Here is an 11,338-nt window from a genome sequence, read left to right as displayed (position 1 = left end):
TTTAACACATATACATTTTTTACACCTTGGTTGTTTTTTAAAGGGACAACAAGGAGTTTCCAAGAATGTTTTCATACATCAAGAATGAAAGTCAGAGGTTCGAAGACAATCAGATACCGTCATAGTTCCGACCATAAACAGTGATTCGGCTGCGTTATTCTCATGACCCACCGGGCAGCGTCCGTGAAACCCAAAGAAAACCCTGGTCGGCTCACCCAGCATTTCCACCATTGATAATAATAACAAAATAACGATAGAGACAAAACAATATTTTTATCGAAAATGGATCCATTAACAAGTGTGGGTAATGTAGATTCATCCACATTAATATGAGACTTTTTTATAACCACATACAAACTCCTCGTTGTCCCTTTAACTTGATGAAGGCAAATGTTATGCATGGTTTGATGAAGAACACATGTGAACACTGTTCAAAAGAATACACACACTGTCGAACGTTACTTTTTCTAATTTTATTTCATGAACTTGAACTTTTCATACACACATTCCAAAGTAAAAAAAACAGCACACTTCTTTACAAATCTGATTTTGTAGTAACAAGAAAAAAAGAAGCATTTTCATTAACATGTACAGAATTAGGTATCAAACAAGTTTGTCACAGCTGAGGTATACAGCACTATAGCACAGCAAACTCCTGTCAAAGGACAGTCAGATTATCTTTCTTAAAATCAAAGCAAGGCTGTGTAAGGTAACACTTAAGTGCCGTCTATAACAATCTAAAGATTACGATTCAGATCAGTACACACAGCTGTGGCCCGCCATGATGTTTAGCAGCTATCGGAGGACTTCACGCAGATAGATGGCCATCCGTTAGCGCAGTTATTGTTGGACCAGCCCGCTGCAAGAGAAAATGTTTGAGCATCAATACTGTGTATAGATACACAAGCCTGATAATACCATAGTGATAACCATTCTTGGGTTTCTGAAACCATTAAAACCTAATCATTACAGCCCATATGGAGCTGTATGAACACAAGTAAAGGACTAATGTGTCATATGGAAACTCACCCCTGGAGTTAACGTGGAGGCACTGGAAGCGGCTCACACTGTTCTGGGTGCTCCAGAAGCTGTATGTAAAAGGGGTCTGGTCCACCCACCTCCAGGTCTAGACACAAGATGTGTGAAGTTTAACAACCAGCAGACATTAATCAAACTGTATATGAGCTCTTCATGCCCATGTAGACTAACAAAGACGGTGAATCATTTGTTTTAGGGACAGATGTGCGGCAGTTAAATAACCTGGAAGTAGAATCCTCCCAACCAGGCTACGGTGCCTCCAGCTCTGCTGGTCATGTGCTGCAGGAAAGTGTACTCAAACACGTCACGGACAGAGGCCAAGCTGGCTCCCAGACTCTTGCAGTATGTCTGAAAATTAGACACACACAGATGAAAATGTTACACTATGATAAAAACGTAGAATGCCAGTTTATTCAGATGACCAGCAGAGAAATGAATCGTAAAAATAGTAATAATTTAAATTACCGCAGCATTGCTCCAGGATCTGCCAGCGCTGCTGTACAGATAGCAGCCATTCTTGTATCTCTCCCAACCACTGGGACAAGCGAAGAAACGACCTGCAGAGGAGGGAAAGGGGAGAGAGGAGTTGGAAAATGCAATGAGTCGATTTCATTATAATGTAGGCCTATGGACAGAGTCAATGTTCAATATTTCATAAAAAGACATTAAACCTTCAACTGATTGATCGACCATCAAAGGCTCTTCCACTAAAAAAAAAAGAGAGAGAAAAAAAAGAAAAGTCACATGATGATCATAATCTTCCACTAATAGGACATAAGATGTAGTGAATCGTTCTTTCAGCTTTTTACCTTCAGGAACGAACTCTGCAACTTCATTTTCTACCACTGAGAGAGAGAGAGAGAGAGAGAAAACAAACGACAGGAACTCTGTTACTGCCTGATGTGCTGCAGTCTGTCCAGAAAGTCCATGTTTTGTTGTCAGTCAAGCAGCATACAAGTGTTAGAGTTATTTTCTGTGTGAGAGCAGCTTACCTTGTTTGTCTTCCACCACCTCCTGTGGTGCAGCTTCAACTGCTTCTTCTGGGAGGAGAATAAAAGAAAGAGGCTGCTTCATGTCATCTGCATCTGACTACTGTTTCTTCCTGCAGGAATCAATACATCTTTTCTGATTCTGATCAAACAATTGTTATTTAAGACTGTAAATGATGTAAAAAGTTAATCAGACCTTTCTGAGCTGCCACAGCCAGCGCATAGGTGAGCAAAACCGAGAGGAGCAGGAAGGTCTTCATGATGAAGATGTCGAGGAGAATGAGCAGTGATGAAGTGGCGATGTGTCTGCTGGGAGTCAGAGACAGTCAAAACAGTATTAGACATAGTAATAGTATATAGACAGTCAGATTTACCAGTGTGGAATGAGACGGAGAGAGAGAGCAGGAGTCTTACCTGTCAGGTAGCTGTGAGGCGACGCTGTTCAGGGTTCAGCTGATGCTGCAGTGATGATGAGGACGCTGCTCTGCTCCTTATATACACCTGAACCACAGGTAAAGCTGCACGTGAATTAATGAACTTTGATCTAAACGTGACTGTGTTTGTGTTTTATCTCTCAAATCTGACCTTTTTCTTCTTTTGAATTAACAAAGTCAACAAGGAAATAGTCGTCATAGAGATAATGGTGACATGATTTTTCCGGTCATGAGCAATAAAATGATAACACGCCAATGTTAAAGATGTTTTCATCCAGATAGGCAGACAGTCTATAGGCTGACACTTCTCACTGAAATGTGTGGTTAACACAAATGTTGAAGATTTTTAATTAATAAATTGTAGTAAGGTTGTTTATTTTATCATTCCCAGGTGGTAGAGATTGTTCCCTCTCTACTGACCCTGCAACAATTATAGTTGACTCTCATCTCACTCCCTCTGTTGCAGGAGCATTTTCAAAGTATACATCTAGGTTACTATATAGGTCATTTATAACCATATGAACCTTATCTGCTCTCTTTGTTTAAACAAACTCTGCTGGGAAGATATCACCGCCATAACTGACCACAAATCAGCTGTAAAAAGAATACACATAGTTTTCCTATATCTCCTTTCTCCAAAACTAAGAACATTTATTCAGAGAGTTGCAGACTTGTAAACCTGTGTGTGCTGTTTCTGCACTGCAGTGGTCAAATATTAAAGCAGAAGTAAGTGATATATTTGTGTTAATATAAGTCTTAAATAGTTATATCTTCCGACAGCAATCACTTACATAGAGTGTTTGGTCTGAAACACGGGTCTCTCAGTCCCTCTGCTCTGCTCTGAGTCGAGGAGAAAACATTTATCGTATCCTACAGTTTTTATCCAATGAGGAGAGAGAACGGCATGCTGGGCTGTGTGTGCAGCCAAGGAACGCCGTGAATGTGGCGACGTAGGGACGAGGACTGTTATGGTGCGTTCAAGGAAACTCGTATTTTTCCGACCGTGAAGTCGTACCAGTTCGATCTGGTACGAGTTCACCGGTCGGAAGTTACGAGTGGCCGTTATAGTGACTTTCACCGGTAAAACAGGTCGGAAAACCACGAGTGGGTTGCCTGGAACGCTACAAAGTCGTAAGTTGTGACTTGAAGCTGTAATTTACGATTTCAAAAGCCTGCCTGGAACGCAGCATTAGCGAAAACGACCGGACCACTTACTTCTGCTTTAACTTAAAGGAATTTATATGTTTAAAAAATAGATAAATTAAAAATGGGACCAATATCAGGAGTTAACTTATGGAACAATCTTGAGGTAGAATTGAAATCATATGAGACACTACCGAGATTTAAAGGTCTAAAAATTAAGATAATACAGTATAAGCAAATACAGTATACTTTAAGCAAATGGTTTGATTCCTGGTACTGTACTGTAAGTGTTGTTGACTGGTGTTGTGTGTATTCGGTTGGTATTGCTGCCTTAGCAAAAAATCACTGGATGAGGAAATGTGTGAAATTTGCCAGTTATATGATAGGTGAGAGCCTTTTCAGTTAAATTTACAAGAGTTGATTTGTTATGTTGCTTGTTGTATGTTGAATGACCAAAATAATAATAATAATTTACATGACTTTATGTCAAGTCTGAGCTTCTTATGTGAAAGAGGTTTTTTGAAGTGGACACTCCTCAAGGTCTGAAGGCTTTAAATGTGAATGTTTCCAGTCTTCAAAGTGTTGGCCTTCATTCAGTGGGCACTGTGCCACTGAGACTACACCCAAACACGAGATAAGACACCAGGGCAGACACGGTGATGACACTTTAAGATATCAACTGCTGTTGTTAAAATGTAGTTAATAATAAAACAAGGTTAACAAATCAGTTTTCTATGTATGTGACCTTGACCCAGCCTCAGGCTCATGTGTGTACGAACAAGCACAGTAGAGTTTTTTTCGTATTGAACTGAAACCTACATACTTTTTTTTTTCTTTTTTTTAAATGTGTTTATTCATTTTCTTCATAAACAAACAGGATCAGACAAAACAACAAAACCACACAACAACTACAACAACAAGCTGGGATTGCAACACAAAAACCCAAACAGATCAGTTCCGGGTAAATGTGACGGGTACATGCAATGAGCCAAACAAAGTGAAAAATGAAAAAACAAAAATAAATAATACAGTGTTTTCTATACAAATGCTCTCGTCCCGTATAGCAAAAACATTTACATTAATATAGTCAAGAAATGGTTTCCATATTCTTTCAAAGGCATTAGTTTTGAGTGCAGAAGACAAGTGAGAAAGTCCAGAGGAATGTATTCCATTATATAGTTTTTTCTGATACATATCAGTAACATGAGCATTTGGAAGACATAGAAGAAGGGAAACCGGGTCGAGTTCAAGCTTTTTTTTTCAGAACCTTCTGTAATTCAAACAAGATATCATTACAATATTTTTGTATTTTTACACAAGACCAGAAACAGTGAGTAAGATCACCAATTTCTGTCTTACATTTAAGACAAACTGGAGAGACATATTTTCTGTATTTGGAGAGACTGTTGGGGGCAACATGTGCTCTATGCAGAATCTTAACTTGCATCGCTCTTGTCCGGTTACAAACAGTTATTTTCCTTGCATTATCCCAGATGTCGTCCCACATCTCTTCTGTTATCCCAACACCCAGTTCCCTTTCCCAGACTACTCCCAGTGTCCGAGCGCCGAGATTTGAGCAATCCCCCAGATATAAAAGGTTCAAATGGAAGCCTTGCCCTGAGAAAGAAGAACTTGTTTCTCTGTCTGTGTGACATTCATATCGGCAAGCAAAGATGTATCTTTTATAATAAAATCTTTGACCTGAAAGTAACGAAAAACGTAAATTCTTGATATGTCATATTTTTCCATAACCTGATTAAAGGTCATGAGGATAGGACCAATAAAGAGATCACCCAGGGAAACGATTCCCAAGACAGATTGAGGAAGCATCATCTTTATTCCAGTCTGCTATGTATCTTAAATAGGCACTCAATTGATATTTCTTAATATCTGGGAGATCCAGTCCGCCCATAGCACTTGATGACTGCAACACTGACATCCTGATCCGTGGTCTTTGTTTACTTCAAATAAATGAGCTAAATCAACCATTGAGTTTTTTCACTATTTTATGAATGAATAAGACTGGAATCATTTGTATTGGATAGAACAGATGCAGAAGGACATTCATTTTCAGAAGTGAGATTCGGCCCAGCCTTGATATGGGAAGATTGTTCCATCTTTCCAAATCTTGTTTTATTTTCTCAAATAGTTGTTTAAAGTTAGTTTGAAACAACTGATTGAACTGGTGTAATATACCTAAGTATATGAAACCTGTAGAGGACCATTTGAATGGAAAAGGATTAGGAATATCTGATGGTTGTCGTAAATTACCCAGATGCATTGCCTCTGATTTGGAAAAATGTACTTTATATCCAGAAAAGGCAGCAAATCGATTGAATCGATATTCTGAATAAGACGAGGGACAAGGGGTTTAACATTAACAATAACACATCATCTGCATATAATGAAATTTTATGTGATCTTTCTCCCACATCCAGTCCAACCATTAAAGGGTCTCGCCTAAAAGCTTCTGCTAGAGGCTCAATCACTACTGCAAATAAAAGTCTGCTGCCCCTCTGGACTACAAAATTTGTGGACCTAAGTCCGTTGGTTAGAACTGCAGCCATTGGTTCTGTATACAGGACCTCCACCCATCTAACAAAGTCATCACCCAAGCTGAACCGATCAAGTGTAAATCTAACCCTAACCCTAACCCTGTAAGAATTACGGCCCTTAATAAAGCCAGTTTGATCCTCCTTCACTGTAATTGGTAGAAGGCCTTCTAAGCGTCTTGCCAAGACTTTGGAAAGGATTTTTAAATCCACATTCAGCAGCGAGATCGGCCTATATGAGACACAATCCTCAGGGCATTTCAATTTTTTGAGAATCTTTATTCATTATTCATTCATACCACATTCACACCAGTGGTGGTAAGCTACGTGTGTAGCCACAGCTGCCCTGGGGCAGACTGACGGAAGCATGTGCGCCAAACGGCCCCTCCGACCACCGATCATTCATACACATTCACTCGAGGCAAGGTGGGTAAGGTGTCTCGTGTCTTGCCCACTACGACAGAGACTGGGACAATACTCGTCAAAACTCATATACATGACGTAAAAGTATTGAATTGGGCAAAGTTTTGTATGAAATATCAGTGTGATGGTCCGGAGCTCAGAAAAAGTCAACCACTCTCTACGCCGCCATCTTGAATCCTCTTGTGATGTAGTGTTTAAAGAAACAACAAAAAGCTAAATAACTGTCTTAATACTCTTCTACTATTTTGTACCATTTCTTTGTTTTGTCTCAGGTGTGGAAAATTTGAACTCACAGGACACATTTGTTGGTATCTTGTCAGACATTTACGACTGAAATAACTTTTAACTTTTAAAATTAAATTTGCACTTCTTCTGGGAGCATTTTTTCTTCCTTCTCACAAAAAAAATTTCACTTTTGTTGATGCTTGTATTTTTCCCTTTTCTAACAACTTATGACAGACTCTATGAGAATCTAACTACAGTATATTCACCAGAGACAACACATTGATGACAAATTATCAGTCACAGCATAGCCTCTCCCCTACATGTGTCTGTTGATCCCTGGGGACCATGCTTAGTGATACTCATAGATAAAATAACATAATGGATTCAGATAAAATCTTCTTGTATAACATATACGTAGCTGCTTTCAGAATTGTAAAGTGTAGATACTTTTCTGTTCCCGTACAGACACATAGACACAGTATATGTGTCTTTTGAGCTTTCATCCAAAAAAAGTTGTGTACCTGTTATTATTATATTGTTTGCCTGAACGTATATATATACATATACGTAATATATATATTTCAAGCAATTCGTAAACCTTTCCATGACTTGGGGGCGGCAGTGGCTCAGGCAGTAGCTCAGGCAGTAGAGCGGGTCGTCCAATGATCGGAGGGTCGGCGGTTTCGAATCCCGCTCTCTCCAAGTCTCTGTCGTAGTGTCCTTACCCTCGTGCCTCGTGTAAATGTGTATGAATGATCATGGTAGTGGTCGGAGCGGCCGTTTGGCGCACATTGTGCAGCCACGCTTTCGTCAGCATGCGTAGTTTACCAGTAGTGTGAATGTGGTATGAATGAAAGCGTCTTTGGGTCATTGAATGAATAATAATAATAATGACTTATCCTTCAGGCTTTGGTTGCCTGAAGCTTTAAACTGACTTAACACTTATACATTTTTTACACGTTGGTTGTTTTTTAACCTGACGAAGGCAAATGTTACGCAGCTCAGCTCACAGCCGCTGCGTATAAAGCCTAAACTGTGGATATTTGAAGAGTGACTCTCAGACCAAGCTGGTCGAAGCAGGCCACAGTGACATATTTAGGAGTGTAGTAAATCTTCCTGATCTTAATTAGGACAGATGAATTACAAAATTATGTTCTTTAGATGGAAGACTTTTCTGTATTACAAGTCTCTATAATGGTTTGATGAAGAACACATGTGAACACCGTTCAAAAGAATACAAACTGTCGAACGTTACTTTTTCTCATTTTATTTCATGAACTTGAACTTTTTATATACACTTTACGAAGTAAAAAAGCAGATCACCAGCACACTTCTTTACAAATCTGATTTTGTAGTAACAAGAAACAAAGAAGCATTTTCATTAAAATGTACAGAATTAGGCATCAAACAAGTTTGTCACAGCTGAGGTATACAGCACTATAGCACAGCAAACTCCTGTCATAGGACAGTCAGATTATCTTTCTTAAAATCAAAGCAAGGCTGTGTAAGGTAACACTCTAAGTGCCGTCTATAACAATCTAAAGATTACGATTCAGATCAGTACACACAGCTGTGGCCCGCCATGATGTTTAGCAGCTATCGGAGGACTTCACGCAGATAGATGGCCATCCGTTAGCGCAGTTATTGTTGGACCAGCCCGCTGCAAGAGAAAATGTTTGAGCATCAATATTGTGTATAGATACACAAGCCTGATAATACCATAGTGATAACTAATTCTTGGGTTTCCATTTAAACCTAATCATTACAGCCCATATGGAGCTGTATGAACACAAGTAAAGGACTAATGTGTCATATGGAAACTCACCCCTGGAGTTAACGTGGAGGCACTGGAAGCGGCTCACACTGTTCTGGGTGCTCCAGAAGCTGTATGTAAAGGGGGTCTGGTCCACCCACCTCCAGGTCTAGACACAAGATGTGTGAAGTTTAACAACCAGCAGACATTTATCAGACTTTTTATTAGCTCTTCATGCCCATGTGGACTAACAAAGATGGTGAATCATTTGTTTTAGGGACAGATGTGCGGCAGTTAAATAACCTGGAAGTAGAATCCTCCCAACCAGGCTACGGTGCCTCCAGCTCTGCTGGTCATGTGCTGCAGGAAAGTGTACTCAAACACGTCACGGACGGAGGCCAAGCTGGCTCCCAGACTCTTGCAGTATGTCTGAAAATGATGCACACACAGATGCAAATGTTACGTTATGATAACAATGTAGAATGCCAGTTTATTCAGATGAAGAGCAGAGAAATAAATCGTAAAAATAGTAATAATTTAAATTACCGCAGCATTGCTCCAGGATCTGCCAGCGCTGCTGTACAGATAGCAGCCATTCTTGTATCTCTCCCAACCACTGGGACAAGCGAAGAAACGACCTGCAGAGGGGGGAAAGGGGAGAGAGGAGTGGGAAAAGGCACTGAGTCGATTTCATTATAATGTATGGACAGAGTCAATGTTCAATATTTCATAGAAAGACATTAAACCTTCAACTGATTGATCGACCATCAAAGGCTCTTCCACTAAAAAAAAAAGAGAGAGAAAAAAAAGAAAAGTCACATGATGATCATAATCTTCCGCTAATAGGACATAAGATGTAGTGAATCGTTCTTTCAGCTTTTTACCTTCAGGAACGAACTCTGCAACTTCATTTTCTACCACTGAGAGAGAGAGAGAGAGAGAGAGAGAGAGAGAAAACAAACGACAGGAACTCTGTTACTGCCTGATGTGCTGCAGTCTGTCCAGAAAGTCCATGTTTTGTTGTCAGTCAAGCAGCATACAAGTGTTAGAGTTATTTTCTGTGTGAGAGCAGCTTACCTTGCTTGTCTTCCACCACCTCCTGTGGTGCAGCTTCAACTGCTTCTTCTGAGAGGGGAAACAAAGAAAGAGGCTGCTTCATGTCATTTGCATCTGACTACTGTTGCAGTATAATTAAATTACTATTTGTTGTAGTTTTTATTGTGTTTTTTACATCTTCTTTCACTTGCAACAAATCTCCCCACTTTTCTGATTCTGATCAAACAGTGAGCTGCACAATTGTTATTTAAGACTGTAAATGATGTAAAAAGTTAATCAGACCTTTCTGAGCTGCCACAGCCAGTGCATAGGTGAGCAAAACCGAGAGGAGCAGGAAGGTCTTCATGATGAAGATGTTGAGGAGGATGAGCAGTGATGAAGTGGCGATGTGTCTGCTGGGAGTCAGAGACAGTCAAAACAGTATTAGAGAAGACAGTCAGATTTACCAGTGTGGAATGAGACGGAGAGAGAGAGCAGGAGTCTTACCTGTCAGGTAGCTGTGAGGCGACGCTGTTCAGGGTTCAGCTGATGCTGCAGTGATGATGAGGACGCTGCTCTGCTCCTTATATACACCTGAACCACAGGTAAAGCTGCACGTGAATTAATGAACTTTGATCTAAACGTGACTGTGTTTGTGTTTTATCTCTCAAATCTGACCTTTTTTTTAAATTAACAAGTTCAACAAGGAAACAGTGATAATAGAGAAAATGTTGCCATGATTTTTCCGGTCATGAGCAATAAAATGATAACACGCCAATGTTAATGATGTTTTCATCCAGATAGGCAGACAGTCTATAGGCTGACATTTCTCACTGAAATGTGTGGTTGACACAAATGTTGAAGATTTTTAATTAATAAATTGTAGTTAGGTTGGTTGTTTTATCATTCCCAGGTGGTAGAGATTGTTCCCTCTCTACTGACCCTGCAGCAATTATAGTTGACTCTCATCTCACTCCCTCTGCTGCAGTAGCATTTTCAAAGTATACATTTATTTATTCATTTATAACCATAGATGAACCTTATCTGCTCTCTTTGTTTAAACAAACTCTGCATGGAAGATATCACCACCATAACTGACCTCAAATCAGCTGTAAAAAGAATACATATAGTTTTCTTATATATAATATCTCCTTTCTCCGAAACTAAGAACATTTAGGCTATGCAGAGAGTTGTAGACCTGTAAACCTGTGTGCTGTTTCTGCACTGCAGTGGTCAAATATGAACTTAAAGGAAATTATGTTTATAAATAGATACATTAAAAATGGGACCAATATAGGGAGTAAATTTATGTAAAAATGAGGTAGAATTGAAATCATTTGAGACATTTACAAGATTTAAAGGTCTCCTAAAAAATAAGTTAATGGATGAATACACTATAAGCAAATGGTTTGATTCCTGGTGCTGTAAGTGTTGTTGACTGCTGTTGTGTGTATTTGGTTGGTAGCTATTGTTGCCTTTGCAAAAAGACACTGGAAGAGGAAATGGGTGAAATTTGCCAGTTGTACGACACCTTTTCGGTTAAATTTACAAGAGACAATTTGTTATGCTGCTTTGTACTTTTTGTTGTATGTTGAATGACCTGAATAATAATAATAATTTACTAGACTTTATGAGCTTCTTAATCTGAAAGAGTTTTTTTTTGAAGTGGACACTCCTCAAGGTCTGAAGGCTTTAAATGTGAAAAGCTCATTAAATACGAACCACAATGAACTTTCCAGTCCTCAA

At 39.4% G+C, this 11,338-nt stretch overlaps 2 protein-coding genes across 2 annotated transcripts; both read right to left on the bottom strand.

Moving 5' to 3' along the window:
* Positions 1 to 788: 788 nt before the first annotated feature.
* On the bottom strand, positions 789 to 2,321 carry LOC146979497 (ladderlectin-like). Its single transcript, XM_085788927.1, has 8 exons — positions 2,224 to 2,321; positions 2,031 to 2,078; positions 1,848 to 1,883; positions 1,710 to 1,745; positions 1,504 to 1,595; positions 1,261 to 1,386; positions 1,030 to 1,126; positions 789 to 859 (listed from the first exon to the last, which is right to left on the bottom strand). Exons 1-8 carry the CDS (start codon positions 2,285 to 2,287, stop codon positions 789 to 791), a joined length of 570 nt encoding a protein of 189 aa, XP_085645053.1. The 5' UTR covers positions 2,288 to 2,321.
* Positions 2,322 to 8,260: 5,939 nt separating this feature from the next.
* On the bottom strand, positions 8,261 to 10,186 carry LOC146979496 (ladderlectin-like). Its single transcript, XM_085788926.1, has 7 exons — positions 10,100 to 10,186; positions 9,868 to 10,005; positions 9,323 to 9,339; positions 9,104 to 9,195; positions 8,861 to 8,986; positions 8,630 to 8,726; positions 8,261 to 8,464 (listed from the first exon to the last, which is right to left on the bottom strand). The coding sequence occupies exons 2-7, from the start codon at positions 9,957 to 9,959 to the stop codon at positions 8,394 to 8,396; spliced, it is 495 nt and encodes a 164-aa protein (XP_085645052.1). The 5' UTR covers positions 9,960 to 10,005; positions 10,100 to 10,186; the 3' UTR covers positions 8,261 to 8,393.
* Positions 10,187 to 11,338: the final 1,152 nt, after the last annotated feature.

This window comes from Trachurus japonicus, chromosome 10 (assembly GCF_045865225.1).
Source record: "Trachurus japonicus isolate A0001 chromosome 10, Traja_1.0".
Lineage (NCBI taxonomy): Eukaryota > Metazoa > Chordata > Actinopteri > Carangiformes > Carangidae > Trachurus > Trachurus japonicus.
The sequence above is the reverse complement of the archived record's forward strand: the minus strand, read 5'-3'. Positions and strand labels throughout refer to the sequence as shown.

Bases quoted from the DNA above. Each gene is read 5' to 3' on its own strand.
- LOC146979497 (XM_085788927.1), bottom strand. From the start codon at position 2,287: ATGAAGACCTTCCTGCTCCTCTCGGTTTTGCTCACCTATGCGCTGGCT. The intron at 1,127-1,260 runs GTTATTTAACTG...TCTTGTGTCTAG, and splicing joins TGGGAGGATTCTACTTCCAG to ACCTGGAGGTGGGTGGACCA. The intron at 860-1,029 runs GTGAGTTTCCAT...TTTCTCTTGCAG, and splicing joins CCTCCACGTTAACTCCAGGG to CGGGCTGGTCCAACAATAAC.
- LOC146979496 (XM_085788926.1), bottom strand. From the start codon at position 9,959: ATGAAGACCTTCCTGCTCCTCTCGGTTTTGCTCACCTATGCACTGGCT. The intron at 8,987-9,103 runs GTAATTTAAATT...CATCATTTTCAG, and splicing joins GATCCTGGAGCAATGCTGCG to ACATACTGCAAGAGTCTGGG. The intron at 8,727-8,860 runs GTTATTTAACTG...TCTTGTGTCTAG, and splicing joins TGGGAGGATTCTACTTCCAG to ACCTGGAGGTGGGTGGACCA.